This window comes from Musca domestica, unplaced genomic scaffold, assembly GCF_030504385.1.
Source record: "Musca domestica strain aabys unplaced genomic scaffold, Musca_domestica.polishedcontigs.V.1.1 17, whole genome shotgun sequence".
Lineage (NCBI taxonomy): Eukaryota > Metazoa > Arthropoda > Insecta > Diptera > Muscidae > Musca > Musca domestica.
In genome coordinates, this window is record NW_026712230.1 from 12,201,912 (window position 1) to 12,227,181 (window position 25,270).

General features: G+C 39.5%; 1 protein-coding gene across 4 annotated transcripts; it reads right to left on the reverse strand.

The window, feature by feature from the left end:
* Nucleotides 1-2,177: 2,177 nt before the first annotated feature.
* On the reverse strand, nucleotides 2,178-25,270 carry LOC131801655 (titin-like). Of its 4 annotated transcripts, none has more exons than XM_059120546.1 (6): nucleotides 25,009-25,270; nucleotides 22,502-24,307; nucleotides 13,910-14,185; nucleotides 13,765-13,832; nucleotides 13,624-13,691; nucleotides 2,178-13,552 (listed from the first exon to the last, which is right to left on the reverse strand). In XM_059120546.1, exons 2-6 carry the CDS (start codon nucleotides 24,059-24,061, stop codon nucleotides 2,895-2,897), a joined length of 12,630 nt encoding a protein of 4,209 aa, XP_058976529.1. In that variant the 5' UTR covers nucleotides 24,062-24,307; nucleotides 25,009-25,270; the 3' UTR covers nucleotides 2,178-2,894. The 4 variants fall into 4 exon arrangements, with proteins under 4 accessions (XP_058976529.1, XP_058976528.1, XP_058976527.1 ...); XM_059120545.1 differs by having other exon boundaries at nucleotides 24,959-25,270; XM_059120544.1 differs by having other exon boundaries at nucleotides 24,949-25,270.

The following is a 25,270-nucleotide window of genomic DNA, read 5'->3' on the forward strand; positions in this document are numbered from 1 at the left end:
AAATTAGAAAAATCTAATTGATGCTTAGAATTTGATATTAAAAATTTCAAAAAATTCAGACATTTTTCATTAAAATTCAAAATAAGTTAAGAAATCAGATTTGAGGTTTTGAAATTTGAATTCCAGAAAATAGACTATTTTTAAAATATGCTGAAGTTAATAGACCAACAGTAGCCTCTGCTAACCGATAATAAAAAAACTACGGAATTTCAAAAAAAATTTCTTGTAATTGACTAAAGAATAAAAAATACTTAAAAATTAAATTGAAAAAATTGAACGGATACAGCTTTAAATCTGAAATTTGGCATAAGGCTTACTGTTAGAGTGTAGGGTTGGGATTTGGAGGTGGTTTTGGAAATACGTACTAAAAGTACTAAATGGTACTAAATGTGGTATTTAGGTAAGGGATTGAGTTGGAATTCTAAAATTTGGCTTTAGGGTCAACTTTTTGGAAATACGTACTAAAAACTATCAAAAATGTTCAAATATTTGGTATTTGGCGAAATTGAAATAGAGCTGGAAATCTGAAATTCGGAGAGAGAGCCTTTGATGTTGTGTAGGATAGATAAACTAAGGTGTTTTGGGAATTCTAATTGATGTAATTAGATGGTTTCGGAAATGTGTATTAAGTGTAAAAACAGTACTAAATGGTACTAAATTGTGTACAATTGTGTTTTGGGTGAGCGGCAGAAGCTGGTAAATTGAAATGTTGATAGATTTGCGTTAAAGAGGTGGTTTTGGAAATGAGTACCATAATTATACAAAAAGTACTAAATGGTACTATATTTGGTAGTGAGTAATGGTATAGAGATACAATTCTGATGTCACCGTTGTAATATAGAGTGAGATAAAAAAAAACTGCAACAAAGTCAAACGCCATAATTTTTACATTTAAAAAAAAAATATTGAATGAAAGCAAACAATGTCGGAAACAGCATCATTTATAATAAGTTTAGATTTGTTCGAATTGGTAACCTTTAACACGAATTATGGGCTTGAAACGATCAATGAGACCATCACACTCTGCCCGAATGTTGCTCTGCGGTATTTTGGCTCATTTCCGGCAAAGCGTTTGCTTGAGTTGATCGACACTTTGGTATTTTTTAGTGCCAACCTTGCTTTCCAAAATTCTCCAGACACAATAGTCCAACGGAAGAAAACAGCAACATCAGCAGAAATGGTTCGAAAATTAAAGAAGCGACTTGATCGAAACCCGCGTCGCAGTGGCCAAAATGGGTCGTGAGCATGAGTGAGCACATATCGCAATATTCCATTCGTCAAATATTGAAAAATGAGCTCCGGGTAAAACCAATTAAATTCCCAAATGAGCTAATAATCCTCAAAAGAGCTAAAGAGTTGCTTCGCTTGGCCAAAAGTGCACCTTCGGTTGGATTGCTGTGGGTCGCCACAACAGCCGATGGTCGCTCTCCGCTCGTATTAATCGACCGTGCCATCAGAATAAATGCCGAATATTATCGCGAAAATTTTCTGGAGGGTGTATTAAAGCCTTGGGCATGCAAATATTTGGGCCGTAGACCTTGGACATTTCAACAGGACTCAACACCATCACACTCAGCACGCGCCACCCAAGAATGGTTACAAAATGAGGTTCCGCGCTTTATATCCAGCGCACAACGCTATTTCTATTTAGAAATTACGATCGAGTCATTAATAAAACAAAAAATGTGACAGGTACATGATCTGACTTATGTACGCGTCACATTTTTTGATTTATTACGCTTTAAAAAATAGGCATTAAAGACTAAAAGTACGGGCCGGCAAAGCGGAAATTTGTAGAATACTTGATTTAATAGGGAGTTTTGAACCATATTTAAAAAATAACCAAAAAGGCCCCTTTGGTGACCCGCTTGATGGTTACAAATTTTGAACAAAATAACCATGGTATCAGTATCCTCCACTATATAACTAAAATGAACGGATTCCAAAGAATCAAAATCCAAAAATTAAATGTGGAAGAGGTGGTAACTCGCCTCCTCCATTAAGGTTAGTTTGCAATGTAAACTTTCAAACAAACAGATACCCATGTCTTCTATTTTTAGCTCTTCTTTCATAATCTACCGAGTTTTTCTGTAAATATTTTTTTATGTCACCAAACGTCGTCGAAAGAAAAAACACTTCGTTTTCAATTTTATTTTCACATTTCAAAAAAAGGTTATTGTTATTTATTTTCGAGCAGTGGTTTTTGTTCATTATAATTAATACATAATAATTTCTTGTTTTGTTTGAATGTATAAAAATATATGTATGTAGTAAATATATATACGTATATTAAAAAATGTAGTTTTATTATGCGCTTGGTCAATTAGTAATAATATTGTGGAATAATAGATACAACATTAAAAACAATAAAGAATAAAATAAAATAAAAATTAAATCCCAGGGATAAAGACTCAGTAATGTTTGTTGTGATGTAAATACAAAAAAAATATGTAACAATTAAAAAAAAATATAAACGGATTGTATTGGCTTCATATCAATATATAATTGAATTTGTTATTGGAATGACTCATATTCTTTTTGGGTGCAAAAATATGAGAGAGAAATTTCAAACGGAAATACAAAATAAATGTAAATGATTAACCCTTAAATCACTATGGCAATAGAGAGAGACGATCCTGGGATTTCCTTTGTGGGAATTGAATATAAATTAAGATTTGTTTTTTACAAAATATCAAACATGTTTTTGTCTTTAATTAAATTTCTTATTAAATTGTTTTTTTTTTTCCTCTTTTACCGGTTTAAGGGTTAAACGGATCCTAAATATCTATATAATGTATACGTGTTCATTATTATTGTTTCTTTTTTAGATTATGTTACATGCTTATATAATTACAGATTATTATCATTAGTGGTTGTTGTTGTTGTTATTGCTGTTACTTGGTAGTTTTGAAAAATTTATGCTCTTGAGTAGTATCCCTAGATTGTTGGAATGCACCTTGTGTTATTTTATGCACAGTACAGGTTGTGACTGGAACTGTTTTATATTCCATTTTATAATTACTGGAAACGGAGGACGATGATTCGGAATCACCCAATGAGAATGTCGATTGATTGCCACGATGACGTGTCACAACACGTTCACTGGTCCGATACGAGGGAAAATCGACAGCACTTGTTGTTGTGTGATGCTGATGATGGGTATGATGTGCGTTCGAAGAGGCCGTCTTGTTGCTCTGTTGCAACTCCTTTGTTTCACGGTGTATGGCAGTGTGACTACGACGCTCCGAGGCATTGTGGACGGCACATGAACTGTTGCCACCCTCAGATTCTAACTTCTGACGATGCAGGCTGCTGTAGCTTTGTCTTTCACTGGGGAACCATGAACTCGATGGCTGTTCATTTAGATTCATGATGCTCTTACGATGAATTTTGGCATTGGAGGAGAGGCTACCAAATTGCTGCGATTCTGTGGGAGTCGACTTACGTTGCAAAATCGTATTGGCCACATTCGATTCGGAAGAGAACTCGGTCTTACGGTGATGGAATTGTTTACTTGTCGACATGCTGGTGGACGATGTGTTGGCATTGGTGCTTTCGGTGATGTTGGAACTGATATTGGATTTTGACGACGATTGGACCAGATGACCATTTTCTGCAGTGCCACCATTTCTGGTAATTTTGGTGGTGACATTATATGTATCACTTCCACCACCTCCACCACTTATCAGGCTCTTCATATCAGAGCCATTGCCATTACGTTGATTAACATTGGTAACCCGACGTGTGGTCGTTGTTGATCCCTCCGAGTGGATTTTATTACTGGAAGATGTCATTTTGCTGGCCAGGCATGTGGATTCCTTGTCGGTGTGCTGAGTAACCGTGGAGGTTACTGTACGACTTCCACCACCCTTAATTATGGTAGTGCCACTCACTCCATTTTGAGTAACGCTGCTGCCATCAGTGGTGGTCACATGTTTGGTATCACTACTGCTGCCACCGCTGGTGGTGTGGAGCAAATTCCTTTGGACCACCGGACAAGTTTCGTGATGCACAATATTCTTATGGACATGGGTATGATTACCACTGGCATCATGATGATGATGGTGGTGGTGGTGATGGTGATTATGTTGTTCGTGACTGTTAACGTCACTCTGCATAACCTTTCTGTTAACAACATTTGTGCTGCTAACATCGTTCACGTCATGTTGCTGGATGCTCTTCTTGGCGGTACTCACACGATTCTGGGTCATCGATACATCTTCATTGTAGACATTTTCCACGTTTTTAACATTCTTCACCTTGGTGGATTTCTCGACATTTTCAATGACATTGACCTTGCCCTGGCGACGAACATATTGAGTTTCGGGTTCCTTTTTGTTTTTGCTGCCAATAACGGTGGTCACCCGCTTAGTGGAGACTATCACCATGCCATCAGCCGGTTTTTGAGTATTCAAATCGGCCACGGGTACAGCGTTTTTACTCGAGGCATAACTCATCTGATTTGTGGTCTTCAGAATGGACGTGTCTGAACCCAAACTAATCGAGGAGCTGTTGTGGACTACCTTCTTTGTAGTTTGGCGTACCGTGGTTGCCGTGTGATCGGTCTTAGTTTGATTTTTGCGGGTAATTTCCATGGTTCCCTCCATTTTGAGATTATCCACCGGCCTCTTGGGTGTTACACGGTCCACAACATCTCTAGGACCGGCATCCTTTTCTTTCTTATAGAACTCTCCTTCAGGTTTGAGATTATCGCTTGGCTTAATTGGTGTTGGCCTCTTGACATATTGATAGGTGTCCTTTTGTTCGAAGGTCATTTCACCCTCGGTACGTAAATTATCTTTGCGCACAACACGTTGCACCCTTTCAGCCGGTTTGAAGCCTGGTTTTTCGGGGGTCACAAATTCTCCCTCCGGTTTCAAATTATCTACCGGTTTCTTGGCCACAGGTCTCTCACCAGGCTTAAAGCCAGGCTTCTCGGGAGTATAGAATTCTCCCTCCGGTTTGAGATTATCCGAAGGCTTCTTGGCAACTGGTCTTTCGCCAGGTTTGAAGCCCTGCTTCTCTGGAGTATAGAACTCGCCTTCTGGCTTGAGATTATCTTCATGGCGCACCTGTTTGGGCCTCTCGCCAGCTACATATTTGGTTTTCTCCACAAATGTCATTTCACCTTCTGTACGTAAGTTATCCTTACGTATGACCTTGGTGGTCCTTTCGGCGGGTTTGTATCCAGGCTTATCGGGTACCGTAAATTCTCCCTCTGGTTTCAAATTGTCCTGAGGTTTCTTTTGCACCGGTCTCTCGGCAGGCTTGAAACCCGGTTTCTCGGGTGCATAAAACTCTCCTTCTGGCTTCAGATTATCCTTGAACTTAACAGGCTCTGGACGTTTAACATGTTTGTATTCCTCCTTTTCCACAAATGTCATTTCACCCTCCGTGCGTAGATTATCCTTGCGCACAATTTTCTGAGTTCTTTCGCCCGGCTTATAACCTGGCTTTTCAGGTGTATAGAAATCGCCTTCAGGCTTTAGATTGTCTTTGGGTTTCTTAACCACCGGCTTTTCGGCGGGTCTAAAACCAGGCTTTTCGGGAGTATAGAAGTCGCCCTCGGTCTTGAGATTATCCTCAGGTTTCTTTTGCACGGGTCTCTCGGCTGGTTTGTAACCGGGCTTGTCGGGAGTGTAGAAGTCACCCTCCGGTTTCAAATTGTCTTCAGGTTTCTTTTGTACTGGTCTCTCGGCTGGTTTGTATCCGGGCTTGTCGGGAGTGTAGAAGTCACCCTCAGGTTTCAAATTGTCCTCGGGCCTTACAGGTTGAGGTCTCTTAACATACTTGTACTCCTCCTTCTCAACAAAGGTCATTTCACCTTCAGTGCGTAAATTATCCTTTCGTACAATGCGTTCGGTTTTCTCAGCCGGTTTGAATTGGGTCTTCTCGGGACGCACAAAGTCACCTTCGGTTTTCAAATTGTCCTTGGGTTTCTTTGGTATTACCTTTTCGGCGGGTTTGAAACCGGGTTTTTCGGGGGAATAAAATTCTCCCTCCGGTTTTAAATTATCCTCAGGACGTACCTGTGATGGCCTTTCGCCTGGACGGAATTTTGGTTTTTCCGGTGCATAGAATTCACCCTCTGGCTTCAGATTGTCCGTTTGCTTAACTGGTTCGGGACGTTTGACATATTTGTATTCTTCCTTTTCGACAAATGTCATTTCACCCTCGGTGCGCAAATTATCCTTGCGAATGACCTTTTGAGTTCTTTCGGCCGGTTTATAGCCTGGTTTTTCGGGAGTATAAAATTCACCCTCGGGTTTTAAGTTATCTTCAGGTTTCTTTTGTACTGGTCTTTCAGCAGGTTTATAACCAGGCTTTTCAGGAGTATAGAAATCACCTTCTGTCTTGAGATTATCTTCAGGTTTCTTCTGAACAGGTCTTTCGGCGGGCTTATAGCCAGGCTTCTCAGGAGTATAGAAATCGCCTTCGGGTTTGAGATTGTCTTCAGGTTTCTTTTGGACCGGCCTTTCAGCTGGACGATATCCTGGTTTTTCTGGAGCATAGAAATCACCTTCGGGTTTCAAATTATCCTCCGGTTTCTTTTGAACTGGTCTTTCGGCAGGACGATAACCCGGCTTTTCTGGGGCGTAAAAATCACCTTCTGGCTTCAGATTGTCTTCATGACGAATCTGACTAGGTCTTTCGCCAGGTCGGAATTTGGGCTTTTCAGGGGAATAGAAATCACCTTCTGGTTTGAGATTGTCTTCCGGTTTCTTCTGAACTGGTCTCTCGGCTGGACGATAGCCCGGCTTTTCGGGAGCATAGAAATCACCTTCGGGTTTCAAATTATCCTCAGGTTTCTTCTGTACTGGCCTTTCAGCTGGACGATAACCCGGCTTTTCGGGAGTATAGAAATCGCCTTCCGGCTTGAGATTATCTTCAGGACGCACCTGTTCTGGTCTCTTAACGTAGGTGTATTCGTCTTTCTCTACGAACGTCATTTCACCCTCAGTGCGGAGATTGTCTTTACGAATAATTCTCTCAACTCTTTCGGCAGGTTTATAGCTTGGCTTATCTGGCACAGTGAAATCACCCTCGGGCTTCAAATTATCCTCGGGTTTCTTGGCCACAGGTCTTTCGGCGGGTTTAAATCCAGGCTTCTCTGGTGCATAGAAATCACCTTCGGGTTTAAGATTGTCTTCGGGTTTCTTCTGAACAGGTCTTTCAGCCGGTTTGTAACCTGGTTTTTCGGGTGTATAGAAATCTCCCTCAGGTTTCAGATTGTCTTCCGGTTTCTTTTGAACTGGTCTCTCAGCTGGTCTGAAGCCAGGTTTCTCAGGTGTATAGAAATCTCCCTCTGGTTTCAAATTATCTTCAGGACGAACTTGACTCGGTCTCTCTCCAGGCATGAATTTGGGTTTCTCTGGAGTATAAAATTCACCTTCAGGCTTGAGATTATCCTCTGGTCTGACTTGTGACGGTCGTTCACCGGGCAAGAATTTTGGCTTCTCTGGAGTGTAAAATTCACCCTCGGGTTTTAGGTTGTCACCGGGCTTAACAGGTTCTGGTCTCTTAACGTATTTATATTCCTCCTTTTCTACGAATGTCATTTCACCCTCTGTGCGAAGGTTATCCTTCCTGACAATAATTTCAGTTCGTTCAGCAGGGCGATATCCTGGCTTTTCGGGAGTGTAAAAATCGCCTTCAGGCTTGAGGTTATCTTCAGGTCTCTTCTGAACGGGTCTTTCTGCTGGCCTATATTCTGGTTTATCAGGCACGGTGAACTCGCCCTCTGGTCTAAGATTATCTTCAGGACGAACTTGTGATGGTCTTTCGCCAGGCTTGTATTTCGGTTTCTCCGGAGCATAGAAATCACCTTCCGGCTTAAGATTATCTTCCGGTTTCTTCTGCACAGGTCTCTCAGCGGGACGATAACCTGGTTTTTCAGGTGTGTAGAAATCTCCCTCTGGTTTCAAATTATCTTCTGGTTTTTTCTGTACAGGTCTTTCAGCTGGCCTGAAACCTGGTTTCTCTGGTGTGTAAAATTCGCCTTCCGGTCTTAGGTTATCCTCGGGACGAACTTGAGATGGGCGTTCGCCGGGCATAAATTTAATCTGTTCTGGAACATAGAAACTGCCCTCTGGCTTAAGGTTGTCTTCAGGTTTCTTTTGTACTGGTCTCTCAGCTGGTCTATATTCAGGTTTATCTGGTACCGTAAAGTCACCCTCTGGTCGTAGGTTATCTTCTGGACGAACCTGAGATGGTCTTTCACCTGGCAAGAATTTGGGTTTTTCTGGAGTGTAAAATTCACCTTCTGGCTTCAGATTATCCTCCGGCTTCTTTTGAACAGGTCTCTCAGCTGGTTTAAAACCAGGTTTCTCTGGGGCATAGAAATCGCCTTCGGGTTTGAGATTGTCTTCAGGTTTCTTTTGTACTGGCCTCTCAGCTGGCCTGAAGCCAGGTTTCTCTGGAGTGTAGAAATCACCTTCAGGTTTCAGATTATCTTCTGGGCGAACCTGTTCCGGCCTCTTAACGTAGGTGTATTCTTCCTTTTCGACAAATGTCATTTCACCTTCGGTACGCAGATTATCCTTCCTTATAATGCGTTCAATCTTTTCAGCTGGCCTGAACTCCAGTTTCTCAGGTGCATAGAATTCACCCTCAGGTTTGAGATTATCTTCAGGTTTCTTTTGCACGGGTCTTTCAGCGGGACGATAACCTGGTTTTTCAGGAGTATAGAACTCACCTTCAGGTCGGAGATTATCTTCGGGACGGACCTGGCTGGGCCTTTCACCAGGCAAAAATTTAACCTGTTCAGGTACGTAAAAGTCACCTTCAGGCTTAAGATTATCCTCTGGTTTCTTTTGCACGGGCCTTTCGGCAGGTCTGTATTCAGGCTTATCTGGTACCGTGAAATCGCCCTCTGGTCGGAGATTATCTTCAGGGCGAACTTGAGACGGTCTTTCGCCTGGCATGAATTTGGGTTTCTCCGGTGTATAGAAATCACCTTCAGGCTTCAAGTTATCCTCAGGTTTCTTTTGAACAGGTCTCTCAGCCGGTCTGTAACCTGGCTTCTCTGGCGCATAAAAGTCGCCTTCTGGTTTGAGGTTATCTTCGGGTTTCTTTTGAATCGGTCTCTCAGCAGGTTTATAGCCGGGTTTCTCTGGTGTGTAGAAGTCTCCTTCAGGTTTAAGATTATCTTCAGGTTTCTTCTGCACTGGTCTTTCGGCAGGTCTATATTCAGGCTTATCGGGAACGGTAAATTCACCCTCTGGTCGGAGATTATCTTCAGGACGAACTTGGGACGGTCTTTCTCCTGGCATAAATTTGGGTTTTTCCGGTGTATAGAAATCACCTTCAGGCTTCAAGTTATCCTCAGGTTTCTTTTGAACAGGTCTCTCAGCCGGTCTGTAACCTGGCTTCTCTGGCGCATAAAATTCGCCTTCTGGTTTGAGATTATCCTCGGGTTTCTTTTGAACCGGCCTTTCGGCAGGTCTGTAACCAGGCTTTTCTGGGGTATAAAAATCACCTTCAGGTTTGAGATTATCCTCTGGTTTCTTTTGAACCGGTCTTTCGGCAGGTCTATATTCAGGCTTGTCGGGAACAGTAAACTCACCTTCAGGTCGGAGGTTATCTTCAGGACGAACTTGAGATGGTCTTTCGCCTGGCATGAATTTGGGCTTCTCAGGAGTGTAAAACTCGCCCTCTGGTTTCAAGTTGTCTTCGGGTTTCTTCTGAACAGGTCTTTCGGCTGGTTTGTAGCCAGGCTTTTCTGGCGTATAGAAATCCCCTTCAGGCTTCAGATTATCCTCAGGTTTCTTTTGCATGGGCCTTTCGGCAGGTCTATAGCCCGGCTTATCTGGTGTATAGAAATCTCCCTCTGGTCTAAGGTTATCTTCAGGACGTATTTGTTCGGGCCTCTTGACATATGTGTACTCTTCCTTTTCGACAAATGTCATCTCACCTTCGGTGCGTAAATTATCCTTTCGAATAATGCGTTCTGTCTTCTCAGCTGGTCTGTAACCTGGTTTCTCTGGAGTATAGAAGTCGCCTTCAGGTTTGAGATTATCCTCTGGCTTCTTTTGTTGTGGTCTTTCGGCAGGCCTATATTCAGGTTTATCGGGAGCATAGAAGTCACCTTCAGGTTTAAGGTTGTCCTCAGGTTTCTTTTGTTGTGGCCTTTCGGCTGGTCGATAGCCTGGTTTCTCCGGTGTGTAGAAGTCACCCTCGGGTTTCAGATTATCCTCTGGCCGTACTTGTTCTGGCCTTCGCACATATTGGTACTCTTCCTTTTCGACAAAGGTCATTTCACCTTCTGTGCGCAAATTGTCCTTCCTAATGATGCGCTCTGTCTTCTCAGCAGGTTTGTAGGTTGGCTTATCAGGAACAGTGAATTCACCTTCTGGTTTGAGGTTGTCCTGCGGTTTCTTTTGTTCTGGCCTTTCAGCTGGTCTATATCCCGGCTTCTCAGGTGTGTAAAATTCTCCTTCCGGTTTCAGATTATCCTCAGGTTTCTTTTGCACAGGTCTTTCGGCTGGTTTGTAACCTGGCTTCTCAGGAGTGTAGAAATCACCTTCAGGTTTGAGATTATCTTCAGGTTTCTTTTGAACTGGACGTTCGGCAGGACGGTAGCCTGGCTTCTCTGGAGCATAGAAATCACCCTCTGGCTTGAGATTATCTTCGGGACGCACTTGCTCTGGTCTCTTGACATATGTATATTCTTCCTTCTCTACAAAGGTCATTTCACCCTCTGTCCTTAGATTATCCTTACGGATAATACGTTCGGTTTTTTCGGCTGGTCTAAATGAGGGTTTATCGGGGACAGTGAACTCTCCCTCAGGTCGCAAGTTATCCTCTGGCCTCTTTGCAACTGGCCGTTCAGCTGGACGGTAGCCAGGCTTCTCTGGAGTATAGAAATCACCCTCGGGCTTCAAATTATCTTCGGGTTTCTTTTGCACAGGTCTTTCGGCTGGACGGTAACCAGGCTTTTCTGGGGTATAGAAATCACCCTCGGGCTTCAGATTATCTTCCGGTTTCTTTTGCACCGGTCTCTCAGCTGGACGATAACCAGGCTTCTCTGGGGCATAGAAATCTCCTTCGGGCTTCAAATTATCCTCAGGTTTCTTCTGCACCGGTCTCTCAGCTGGACGATAACCAGGCTTTTCTGGGGCGTAGAAATCTCCCTCGGGCCTCAAGTTATCCTCAGGACGAACTTGCGTTGGTCTAACAACGTACTGATATTCTTCTTTCTCCACAAATGTCATTTCACCTTCAGTGCGAAGATTATCTTTTTGGATGATCTTTTCAGTTCTCTCTGCTGGACGATATTGAGGTTTCTCGGGGGTTGTAAATTCTCCTTCGGGTTTAAGATTGTCTTGAGGTCTCTTTTGTACGGGCCTTTCTGCCGGTTTGAAGCCGGGCTTTTCTGGAGTGTAAAATTCACCTTCAGGGCGAAGATTATCTTCAGGGCGTACTTGCGAAGGTCTTTCGCCTGGCTTGTATTTTGGCTTTTCAGGAGCGTAGAAATCACCTTCAGGCTTAAGGTTATCTTCTGGTCGTTTCTGCTCGGGACGTTCGGCTGGACGATAACCTGGTTTCTCTGGAGTGTAAAATTCTCCTTCAGGACGAAGATTGTCTTCAGGACGTACTTGAGAAGGTCTTTCGCCTGGTTTGTACTTAGGTTTTTCCGGAGCATAGAAATCGCCTTCCGGTTTGAGGTTATCTTCTGGTCGCTTCTGTTCTGGCCTTTCGGCTGGGCGGTAACCGGGTTTTTCTGGAGTGTAGAAATCACCTTCAGGGCGGAGATTATCTTCGGGGCGTACTTGTGACGGTCTTTCTCCCGGCTTGTATTTGGGTTTTTCGGGCGCATAAAAATCACCTTCAGGACGAAGATTGTCTTCAGGACGAACTTGAGACGGTCTTTCACCTGGCTTGTATTTTGGCTTCTCAGGTGCATAAAAATCACCCTCAGGTTTAAGATTATCCTCTGGTCGCTTCTGTTCTGGCCTTTCGGCTGGACGATATCCAGGTTTTTCTGGTGTATAGAAATCACCTTCTGGACGAAGATTATCCTCTGGACGAACCTGAGAAGGTCTTTCGCCAGGCTTGTATTTCGGTTTTTCCGGAGCATAGAAATCACCTTCAGGTTTCAGATTATCTTCTGGTCTCTTTTGTTCTGGTCTTTCGGCTGGACGATATCCAGGTTTTTCGGGTGTATAGAAATCACCTTCCGGACGAAGATTATCTTCTGGTCGTTTCTGTTGAGGTCTTTCGGCAGGCCTGTAACCGGGCTTCTCAGGTGTGTAAAATTCGCCTTCTGGGCGTAAGTTATCTTCGTGACGAACCTGAGTTGGCCTCTCACCAGGTTTGTAATGGGGTTTATCTGGAGCATAGAAATCACCCTCTGGACGTAGATTGTCTTCTGGTCTTTTTTGTTGAGGTCTTTCTGCAGGCCTGTATCCCGGCTTCTCTGGGGTGTAGAAGTCACCTTCTGGCTTGAGATTGTCTTCTGGTTTCTTTTGCTGTGGTCTCTCTGCAGGTTTGAATCCTGGCTTTTCTGGTGCATAAAACTCACCTTCTGGCCTCAGATTATCCTCAGGTCGAACCTGGCTTGGACGTTCTCCTGGCTTGTATTGTAATTTTTCTGGTTTGTAGAAATCACCTTCCGGTTTGAGATTATCTTCTGGCCTCTTTTGCTGTGGCCTTTCTGCAGGACGGAAGCCTGGCTTTTCAGGTGTGTAAAAATCACCCTCCGGCTTGAGGTTGTCTTCTGGCTTCTTTTGTTGCGGTCTTTCAGCAGGCCTGAAGCCAGGTTTCTCTGGAGTATAGAATTCGCCCTCGGGACGTAGATTGTCCTCAGGACGTACCTGAGAAGGACGCTCACCGGGTTTATATTTCTCCTTTTCTGGGGTATAGAAATCACCTTCTGGTTTCAGGTTGTCTTCAGGCTTCTGTTGTTGGGGCCTCTCTGCAGGCTTGTAGCCCGGTTTTTCGGGAGTATAAAATTCACCCTCCGGTTTCAAATTATCTGGTCTCAAAACTGGTTCTGGTCTGGTTACATATTTATATTCTTCCTTCTCCACGAAGGTCATTTCACCTTCAGTACGAAGATTATCGGTATGAACTACTCGTTCGACACGATCAGCTGGACGATAACCTGGTTTGTCGGGTGCATAGAATTCTCCTTCCGGCTTGAGATTGTCTTCAGGCTTCTTCTGTTTGGGTCTTTCGGCTGGCCTAAAGCCCGGCTTTTCTGGTGTATAGAACTCACCTTCAGGCCTTAGGTTATCACCTGGCTTAATGGGAGCAGGCCTCTCGGATGGTCGGTATTCCTCTTTTTCCGGCTTGTAAAAGTCACCTTCAGGCTTCAGATTGTCATGTGGTCGCACTGGTTGAGTTCTAACGATATATTCGTATTCTTCATTCTCAAGAATAGTCGTATCCTGGGTCAAACGATCCGTATAGCGATCACGTGGTCCTTCTGGCAGTGGCTTGGGAGAGTCCTTGGGACCTTTTCTGATTGTGGTAAGAGATTCATTATTCTCATAGTCATCCTTTGACCATGTATTGGTGCGTATTCTGGTCTCAACATTGTCAACCATGTCTGAGAGCGATGGGAGAGAACATTATATTAGTAAAGAAAACTTTGTTGGGCGAATTAAGAGTTGAGCTTACCCAAAGATTCAGTTAGAGAATCGGTTTTGGTTGTTTTTGTTGTATCACTGGTTGTGCAATGATGACGCCTGTAACAATAACAAACATTACATTGTAGAGAGAATACAGTTGTGATAATCGTCTGCTCTTCTCCTTACTTACCCACAAGTACAGATCTCACAGATGCACATTTCAGTGTGTGTGCTTTTCCATGTTTTGTCGACTCCATCCTAAGAGAATAGAATAAATGAGAAATAAGATTAGCTTGTTCGTTTGTATTATGGTTTGAGTTGCCCTGCCAACTTACTTTTCGTGAATCGATTGTCTTCTTATTCTTATTGACGATCTGTAGCCTTTCGTCCGTTTCATCGTAGATATTCTCGGTAATATCCTTACGTTTGGAAGTCTTATTCAAATTGTACTCCATATTTTCATTTTCCTCCAAAATTTTAGAATTCTTTTCGATCTCCACAAATTCATCGATGTAAACGGTCTTTTTCGGTGCCTCAACAATCTTCTCAATGACATCTGTGCGTGTCTTCTCATCCAAAACGCGCCAGTCATTGATGCTTGCATCATAAATCTGAAATGAGCAAATGAAAACGCATTAGCAATAAAGGAATGGCTTGCCATTAAATATTAGATAGCATAAATTATTTTATATTTAAGATAGGATGCCAGATATTACTTGCAAGTAGAAGTACTTAAAGAGTACGAATTGTACAAGTTGTTCGAAATGGATTTAGAGATCATTCTAACAGTATATTTGTTTGTGAGTGTCCAACCAAACCATTATTGATTATGCTAAGCCAGTAGAGAACAATTCCCAGAGACTGAATATTGCTATGGACCGTGGGATATTGTGCATAAAACCAGCTACAGTTGGTACCAATTAGTGACAATGTTTTCCACATATTTGTATTTGTTCCTTTTCCAAAACATTTATTTATTTAAAAATAAAACAACGGCATTAAAAAATATAAAGCAGTAGAATCTACTAAAGGAGCAAAGCCTACCCGATCTTATTTCGTTTATTGAATATACCTGATATATTTTTAGAGTACCCGCTTGAATTTTTGGATGCTCAATTTTTTTGGGAGTTTTGCTACAAAATATCAAATTGAATCTTGTTTTGTTAAAACAGGCTAAAAGGCAGTCATTTTGGAATTTTTCAAAAAAAAATACAATCTGTTGAAATTCTGTTAAAATCTTAAAAATACCGAATATAGCCGTTATATTGGAGTCTATACAAAGACGTGGACCTGCATTGGCAACTGTTGTCATAGGCCATTACAATATTCTAATGCGAAATAATGTCGTTAAAATCATCAAAATACGGAATATTGGGAAGAGCGGTTATATGATGGCTATACAAAGACCTCTACCTGCATAGACAATTTCATGTCAGAGGATGTAGTATCCATTAGGAACTTCAAATACGAAATTTCAAATACTTTCGGTGAATATTGTAACTAAAATCGTCAAAATACCGAATATAGGGGGCCTATACGAAGACTTGAACCTCCATAGACAATTTTATGTCACAAGCTGTAGTGGCAATTAGGAATTTCAAATAATTTCAGTGTATATTGTACTTAAAGTCGTCAAAATTCTGAATATAGAGAGGTACCGATATATGGAGCCTATACGAAGACCAAGGCCTGCATAGACAATTCGTGTCATAAACTATAGATCCCATTACGAAATCTAAATACGAAATTTGAAACAACTGTGGTGTGTAATATCCCTAAAACCATCACAATACCAAATATTGGGAGTTACCGTTGTATGGAGGCTATACGAAGACGTGGGCCTGCATACGCAATTTTTTCATAGTCTCAAATTTAATGGTGATGGAGAGTATTGTTCCTACAGCCATCAAAATACCGAATATCGGGGGTACGGTTGTATGTGGGTTATACGATATCGTGGACCGATATAGTCCATCTTCGAACTTGACCTGCCTCCAAACAAAAGACTGACCTGTGCAAATTTTTAGCTTCCTATCTTTATTCGTTTTGACTCTACGTGCGTTTTGACTCAGGGCTAAATCGTCTTAAGTCTAACATTATTATTTCGATGAGTTGCAAACGGAATGACGAACTTAATATACCCTACATACTATGTATGGAGGGGGGTAACAAAATAAGGCTAGGACTCCTCTATGGAGCTTATGTCAAAATGTGAGAATTTTGTGGTGGGAAATATAGTATAGTACTATATTTGGTACAATTTGTTATTGGGTGTACAGATAGTGCTAGAAACTGAAATCTGGTTTTAGGGTAAATGTGTACTATAATTGTACAAAAAGTACGGAATGGTACTATTTTTGCTATTGAGTGAAGGAATAGTGATATAATTCTGAAGTTTATATTTGCAATTTGGCTGTGGTTTAGATATGCGTCCTTTATTTGCACGATGAGTTCTGGGATACGGCTGGAATCCTCAAATTAAATATTAAGGACTCTATTGGTATCTGGTATAATTATACGAAAAGTACTAAATGGTACAAAATATGGTATTAGGTAAAGGAATTGAGCTGAGATCGTTGAGAATTTGCGGTGGTTTGGAAATGTGTCCTAAATTTCAACGAAAAATACTAAATAGTACTAAATTTGATATTTGGTTGAACAGATAGTGCTTGCAATTTGTAATTTTGTATTAGGGTCGCTGTTCATGTGTAGCCTTGACATATGGAGGTGGTTTTGGAAGTGTGTATTGTACGAAAAGTAATAAATTGTACTAAATGTGGTCTTAGTTGAAGGGATAGAGATAAAATTCGGAAATTTGATATTTAGATTACTGGCGGTATCTGAGATTGAGGTGGGTACTCTATATTTGCTTGAAAAGGACGTTTAGATTACTGTTGGTTCTAGGATCGAGAGATGTTTTGGCTGTATTGGATATTCGTACTTAATGTTACTAAATTTGGTATTGGGAGAAGGGATAGAGCAATGGTTTTACTAATATCTTCTTTGGTTTAAAAGGTAAACATGTTTCCACTATTCTGTCTGCATTTTGAGTACTAAAACGGCCTAATACCAACTGTTAGAACAAATTTAAAATTTTAAGGTGGAATTTTTGCCGACGAAGTAGCTGCAAAAAAATACTGTATCCAATACCAATCATACTAAATATTTCAAAAAAAATTATATAAAAAGTGATAAAAATGAATACAAATTTAAATTTATTATACCCTCCAACTTGGGAGTAGTAGTTCCCGATATTCGGTATATTGATGTTTTATCCACATTTTTTCACCAACTTGTTTAAAAATTGGTATTTTCGGACCGTTATGGGTTCTAGCTCCAATGGCAGAACATTGTACATATAGATCCACGTTTTCGTATAGCCCCCAAATAACGGAACCCCCGATATATGGTGATTCAATGGTTCTAGCCACATTTTTCCATAGATTTGTCTAAAAATTGGTATTTGTAGTTTGTAATAGGTTCTAGCTCCGATGGCAGAACAAGGGTGATATAGGTTGTATGGAGTCCCCATATAACGGTAGTTTCCTATATTCGGTATTTTGATGATTTTTGGTCAAATTTTCCAAGGATTCATCTATAAATTAGTATTTGTGGTTCGTAATGGGTTCTAATTCCGGTGACAGAACAAGGGATATATAGGTCCACATTTTCGTATGGCACGCATTTAAGGGTACCTTACGATATTCGCTATTTTGATCATTTTTCTTCACATTTTCCACGTATTTGTTTAGAAAAAGATAATTGTAGTTCGTAATGAGTACGAGCCCCGGTAGGGGAACATTGAATATCTAGGTCCAAGTTTTCCTATAGTGCACATATAACGGTATATATGGCTTCTACGGCCGGTGTTAAAATATTGTCCATATTGGTCAACGGTTTCCATACAATGGATTGTTATTTAATATTGGATATATAGACCGAGTTTGATAATCCTAGTCAAACGTACCCACGAAATGACGTCAAATTTGGTCTTTAAGACTAGCAATATATTACAATCGTTGTAGTATACAATTGTATGGCCCTTATATAACGGCTCCAATCCTTATATAGGTTTTTGAAAAATCTCACTTTTTGTTCCTACCTATCTTACTGGAGTTTGTAGTTAAAAGTCGAACACGTTTGATTCCAGATAATTTTGGAAAAAAAAACGGTGGAGGATGTTAGAAGTTCGGCCCGGCCGAAATTAACGTCTTTTTACTTGTTCTTCTAGTACGTTTTTTACTGTTTTTATTGGCTTTTGGTGGTTATTTTGTAAGTACTTTCTTTCTATGACAGGTCCATGTAAAAATAAAGAGTTAGTCGCTGATGTCAAAATTTGCTGAGGAAGCTCATCAATTGGTAATGTGATGCTGGAAAATAAATGTGTTTACATTGTTTCTCCTGTCTAAAATGAAGATTTATTTTATTTAAACGAATCAACTCAGAGAAAGGCCAAAGAAAATCCAAAAAAAAAAACAAAATGGAATTATTTATATTTTTTTATCAGACAGCTCACAATGTTGCGATCTAGTTAAGATTTTTTTTGTAATTACCCTCTAAATATTACCGCAATTATATATTATAGTCAAAAAACACCATTTACATTTTCTGTTTAAATAAATCAATCAATTAGCATTTTTTTTTGTTTATGTAAGATGAGGGAAATGTTTATTTTATTTGGAAAACTTGTGTTTTGTTTTTGGCTACCAATTTTCATAAAATTTCCAAATTTTCACATCACTTGTTTCTAAACTAAACAAATGTTCAGAAATATTTTTATTGGATTTAAGTTAATTTATAGTTTATACCGGAAATATCGGTTAATCTTAAACTATGCGAGATGCGAAATAGTTACCTTCAAAATATACTTCATAATTTATTATGCTACTGTTTAGAGTAGGCACATTTTTAAATAATTTCTCAACAAGTATTTTTTCCTCAAATAACAACTTTAGGGGGGGGGGGGTCAAGAACGCCAAAGTTTCAAAAATACCAAGAAGTCATTAGACAATTAGAAAATAGACAAAAAAATTCTATGTCGACTTAACGATAGCCGTCTGTCTGTTGAAACCACGATAGCCCCATACAATGATACCTCCCGATGTTAGGTATATTGGTGATTTTTGATTTTTCTAAAAATTGGTAAAAATTTGTAAAAAAAAATAAAAATTTGTATGTCATAATGGATTCTATCTCCGGTGTCGAGATATTGCATGTATATGTTCACGTTTTTGTATAGCACCCATATAACGGCCTCACCCACTTTATGGTTTTTTGAAATGTTTAACAGCATTATCCAAACGATTTACAGGTATTTGTAGTTAGAAGTGGAAAACGTTTGAATTCAGATTTTTTTATATAAAAATGTTTTCTTTATCCAATTGTTGAGGGTATTAAAAGTTCGACCCGGCCTAACTAAATGTTTTTTTACTTGTTTTTTTATAAAAATGATACTCTGGCTTTTTTCGAGTTGATGCCTGAACATAACATAAAATTTCGTTTTAGGCAAAAAGAAGAAATATTCTATACAAAATTTCATTATAAATCTTAGTGTAAACAATATATCTAGCTATAATAGTTTACGTTGTTATACCCTCCATACAAGTTTGTCTTTCCATTTGTAACACCTCGAAATATACATTTTAGACCCCACAAAGTAGATATATATTCTTGATCAGCATAAAATTCTATGTCGATATAGCCTTGTCCGTCCGTCTGTCCATCTGTCGAAATCACTCTAGCTTCCGAACTAAAATTTTACTCAAATTTTTATTATTTCTATAGTACTGTTGGTATTAAAAATGTCCATGCAGCTCCACGTTTTGGAATAGCCCCCATATAATGGTACCTCCCGATATTCGGTATTTTGATGATTTTAGCAACATTATTCATCGGAAATGTTTCAAATTTGGTATTTGAAGTTCGTAATGAATACTACAGCCTATCACAGAAAATTGTCTGCGCAGGTCCACGTCTTCGTATAGCCCCATAAAACGGTACCTCCCAATATTGGGTATTTTGATAATTTTGGCGACATTATTCACCGAAAACATTTCAAATTTGGTATTTGAAGTTCACAATGGATACCACAGCCTAAGACAGAAAATTGTCTGTGCAGGTCCACGTTTTGTTATAGCCCCCATATAATGGTACCTCCCGATATTCGGTATTTTGATGATTTCAGCTACATTATTTACCCAATATCTTATTCAAGTTTCGAATTTGAATATTGCAATGGCTTATGACATAAGTTGCCTTTACAGGTTCATGTCGTCATATAGATCCTAATATAAGGGCTACATTTTGTATTTTTAAGATTTTTACAGAATTTTTAACGGATTTTATTTTTTGAAAATTGTCAAATTCGTTCCAAATGACCCTCCGCCATTTGGAACGAATTTGACAATTCAAAGTTCGGCCCGGCCAAACTTACAACTTTTTTACTTGTTAATAGGTATATGTTCTTTTTCAGGCGATTTAATACAAAATTTAGTATGGAGGTTAAGTTAGGGTCAGAAGACTGAAGGTGTTTGAAGATGTATATTAAGGGGTTCAACTGGACCAGACAATTAAAATTTTCCTGATTTTTTTGTAAGTCTTCCTACAGGTCACAATTAAAAACCAATCGACACGAAATTTTGCATAAGATTAGAAGATGACATTACTACTTCTTACATTAAAAATCGACTAAAATGGATTTGCACCTAAAGGCAGTTTTACAATATTTTATAGTAATGTGGGATATCACATGATCCACCCCGCACGACTTTAGCATTTGCTTATTTGTTTCAATTTGACTTTTTATGTGGAATTGCACATTTTGTAGTATTTTTTTTTTTTCAATTTATATGAAAAAAATCGAAGAAAATCAAATTAGTGCACAATTCTTTGATAGTTGTGAATTCGATCCTGAATCCAACATCACATGTATGGAAAGCTTAAATCTAAACGTGAACTTTTATCGAATAATACAAAAGTAAAATTGCAGACCATTTTGTCGGAAGATTGGATTGAGAACAGTGAAGTGTCGGATATTAGGATTTACGTTATGTAAGAGCAATATCAAATGGTAGATTTATATCCTCTATACTGAAATACATGAAAATGGTTCAAATCTGCAAATATCGTTGTATAGGGATTGTGCCGAAAAGAACCAAAACCAACACACCAAAGTAGTCTAGTAAGTTGTTAGACATTTTCTAAATAGTTGGCTTGAAAAATCAATTTTTATTTTCACTTGGACACCCCAAAATTGTCGCGGAAAATATTTCACAAATCTAAAAATTAAAACTTATTCGGTCGAAAAGTGAAAGAAACATGCAAAATGACGAGTGTCAGATAGTGGAATTATTTGTGGGCTACACCTGAAGGGGGAGTGATATACCTGCCGATGCAAAGATACAAACATATATCTTAAATCATGCGACCTCTATGATGACCTCAAGGGACGGGTGGGCAGACAGACGGACATCGTTTAATTGACGTAGAATTTTACTCTCTGAGTTTCCAAAGAAAAATTTGTGATGTTAGAAACGGATGACAAAATAATTTATACCTATCATATGATTATGGGCATAAAAAAGCACATAAGTTAAGTCGTCATGAATGCCTTTTGCCCTCAATCAAAACTATATATACAGGGTGAGATGAAAAAACTGCAACCAACTTAAGATTGCTGTCATTTCTAAGCCACTCGTCCGGCAGCTGTTAAAATTATTCCAGTAACAACTCATTATATTATTTACAAGCTTACAAAAGCATTTTCCAGAAAAAAAACTTATTCGTGATGGAATTCAAGCGTGATAGTGTGATTTATTTATATTTGGCTAGAAAACCACAAGTGGCTATCGTTAGAGCACTCCAGAAAAATGGCTCGTGAGCTGAACATATCGCAATATTCCATTCGGCAAATATTGAAAAATGAGCTCGGGGAAAAGCCATTGAAATTCCTAATAGTGTAAGAACTTACACCGCAACAGAAAGAAAATAGACTCAAAAGAGCTAGAGTGTTGCTTCGCTTGGCCGAATTTGGTTTTCTCCGATGAGAAAACAATCGTTTTCGAGCAGCTTGTAAACAAACAAAATGATCGTGTTTACTTGCCAAAGAGGTCAGCTGAAAATGTGCACCTTCGATTGGCCACCGGCGGGCCATGGTGAGGGCCGCCATAACAGCCGAAGGTCGCTCTCCGCTCGTATTAATCGACATTTGATCATTGTGTCTGGAGTATTTCGAAAAGCAAGGTTGGCACTAACAAATACCAAAGTGTCTATCACCTCAAGCAAGCGATTCGCCGAGAATGGGCCAAAATAACGCAGAGCCAAATTCGGGCAGCGTGTGACGGTTTCATTGGCCGCTTAAAGGCCGTAATTCATGCCAAAGGTGACCAATTCGAGCAAATCTAAACTTATTGTAAAAGTTGATGACAAACTAAATGTAAAAATTATGGGGTTTGACTTTGTTGCAGTTTTTTATCTCACCCTGTATTTCGCAATATTTAAGATAGAGTTTTTAAATTTGATAGAGATATTTAAATTACACGAATTTTGGTCCGTTTGCACAAAATCACAAAAGTATTGATTTAACCCTGAAATGTTTTTGATATATATGAATTCGAAGCGTTTAGGTAAGATTTAGACTTTTGGCGTGTAATAAATCCCTTTTGAAAAATTTTTGACATTATTATCTAGGACAAATATTTTATTTTAATTTATTTATTTATTTTATTGACGTATTTAATTTGGTAAAATCTCTGCCACTGTGACCCCTGTTGTTTTTAATTTAATTTTTTTATAGATTTCATTTCACTTCACACTTTGCCTAACTAAAATTTTATATTACCACACTTCTCTTAAAAAAAAAACTCGAAATTGCTCACCAATCTCTTAAAAACTAACTCTCTCTATCTCTCTCTCTCTCTTGCACTCACCTTGGTTATCTCCGTTGTTGTCGTAATATTGGCAACATCTGTATTATCTTTTTCAATTTCACGAGCAATATCTTGCGGTACATAAGCTTTGGTATCCACAAACGACTTCTCGTCGACCACCTTCCACTGACCGAGCTTAGAGTCGTAAACTTTGGTCGTGTATGTGGTACGTGTTGTATTAATGACATCATCGGCTATTTCGGGGAAACCAGTGTCGTGGGCATTATCCACGATTTTCTCTTCAACGACGCGCCACCGATTGTTGCGTTGATCGTAGATTTTCTTTTTGTAAGTCACCTTACAGGTGCCATCCTGGCCATGGCTGACGAAGCGTTCGTACGACGGTTGCTTCTTGTTGATGCCGGCCGTGCTCAGATCGTCGCTTATTTCAGTCCATGTTTTGGTTTTGATGTCGTATATCTCTTTCTTGTTGACGGAGGTGCTCTTCTTGCTCAAACTCTCTTGAGTGGTGGATTCGGTTATCTCCTTGCTGCTATAATTGTTGCTGTTGGTGTTAATTTGGTGATCAATTATATGTTGTTGTTGTATGTTGCTACTACTGCTGCTGCTGATAAATTCATTTGTGGAAGACTTGGTTGTGCTCTGTAAATCTTGTTGAGTTATCTTCGAATCCGAGGTAGTGGGTGTTATGGGCATGGTGACCTGATATGGCTGCTGCCCGCCGGTTGTGGGTGAATTTAAGAGCATTGTATTACCACCATCCATGGATGGCAGTTTGTTATAATTCGGTGTGGAATACGAAGAATATTCTGTGTTGGAGTGATTCTGTTCATTTATGGTCTGACCATTAACAGACTCGTTGGCCTTAAACTGGCTTGACAACATCGATGATGATGTCATTTCAGTAGCACCATTTATCGTTTTGGCAATTGACTGGTAAGCTTGTTTTGTGGCCATTGATTCATCTTTAATGATCACGGTTTCGGGTTGGAACTCAACCTCAACAATCTGACCGCCACCATCCCCCAAGCCATCGGCGGAGAGAATAGCCTTTGTGGAGCTTGAAGAAGAGGATATCTGTTGAGATTTGGAGGAGGACGAAGACATCATTTTCGATGAGCTGGAGAACATTTGTTGTTTGGTATTGGCCGCTGCCGTATTGTTGATTTCCACCACATCTATGGGTACCGAGAATACGGGCTCTTGGCTGGCACTCTCACTGACCAGATCAATGGATGAGATGATTTTTCCACTTGTGGAGGAAAATTCATCCATGGCCTCGGCGTGATACTGGGATGAGGAGAATGATGATGATTGGGTTAGGCCGGTTTCATTGATGACACTGGTTTCGCTGGTCATGGCAGATGATTTTTTACTGGACGATGCCTTGTAGGTTTTGCTGCCCGACGATATGCCGTAGAAATCGCCGGCCGTTGAGGCCTGCAAATCCTTGTGTGTCGACCTGCCACCCCTTGAGGTGGAGGATATGCCAGGATTTCCAACTGTCTGCACGGTTGTTGCTGATGTGGATGATGATGATGTTGAGGAGCCATTAGTTGTTTGCTGTTGCTGCTTCTTTTTGGCGTTTTTTGAGACCATTTCGTTATTGTTTTTCTGCTTTACTAATTTTCAAAACTTTTCCAACTGGGCAATTATTCTGTTTTAGTATTTTTTTTTTTTCTATTATTCTTTTTTATTATCAATATTATTCCAATACTTTTATTATGTTATTACTTTTTTATTGCTTTCTTAATTTGTTATTTTATTAAAATTTCTTCTTTTTTAAAAATATCACTTTTTCGTTTCAAGTTCGTTTAAAAAACTTTTTATATTTCGTTTAATTCTCTAAAGAATTTCGTTCGAAGAAAAAGAAAACACAAAAAAAATAAATCAAATTAATATTCTTAAATGCTTAGCTATTCGTTGGCCTGATGTTGCCTTTTGTCGTTTGAAGGTTTGTTTAAAATATAATTTCTTTTTATTGATTACTTTGAGGGAAATACACAAAAAAAACGCGAAAAAACACAGCCAAATGTCGGAATGCTTTATTTTTAAATATTATTCACTAGTCACAGCCGAACCGTATACAAACACACATACACGCATTCAAATGATACACATCATCACATACGAGACCCACGACGACGACAACGACGATGATGACAACAAAAAATAAGCGCTTAGCTAATAACGTACCCGGTCGGTCGGTCGTTGGAACCAAAACGCTATCAAGGTACAAAATACACTAATAATTTGGTTTTGTTAACTTAACAATCAGACACGAACGACCGACCGAATGAAAAATCAAATACACACACAAACCAACAAACACACAACCAAGCAACAACAAATGCTAACTTCTATCACACAAACAACACAGAAATTCGCTCAAAATACTCTTTTCTAAGATGGGCCATAATAATGTTAGCTTGATTTTTCCGCTCTCAAATGGGAATTTTCACTCTTATTTTTTCTCTCTCTCTCACTTTTTCTCACACTCTTGATTTAATTTCCAAAAGAAAACTATTTCAAATTTTCATTAATACTCTTTCAGTGCTGTTGTTGTTGTAGTAGTTGCCTTCACTTGGGTCATTAATTATAACTTTGAGTTGTTTTGTTTCTAATTCTCTTGTTTCTTCTTCCTCTTCTTTTTTTCTTTTCACAAAAAATTAGAATTCTTTTATTTTTTTTCTTCTTGTTTTTTTTTTTTCTTCTTGTTTCTTTCTTTTTTTTTACAAATTACTTAATATTCGGAAGAGTAATCGACCGTCGCGTACCAGCACTAAAATTGAACTGATCATTTTTGTT

What these genes read in the sequence shown, in the direction of transcription:
- LOC131801655 (XM_059120546.1), bottom strand. Translation starts at nt 24,061, where the DNA reads ATGGTCTCAAAAAACGCCAAAAAGAAGCAGCAACAGCAAACAACTAAT. An exon ending in AGACAATCGATTCACGAAAA is followed by an intron (nt 13,833 to 13,909) that starts GTAAGTTGGCAG and finishes CTATTCTCTTAG; the next exon opens with GATGGAGTCGACAAAACATG. An exon ending in TTCTCTAACTGAATCTTTGG is followed by an intron (nt 13,553 to 13,623) that starts GTAAGCTCAACT and finishes CATCGCTCTCAG; the next exon opens with ACATGGTTGACAATGTTGAG.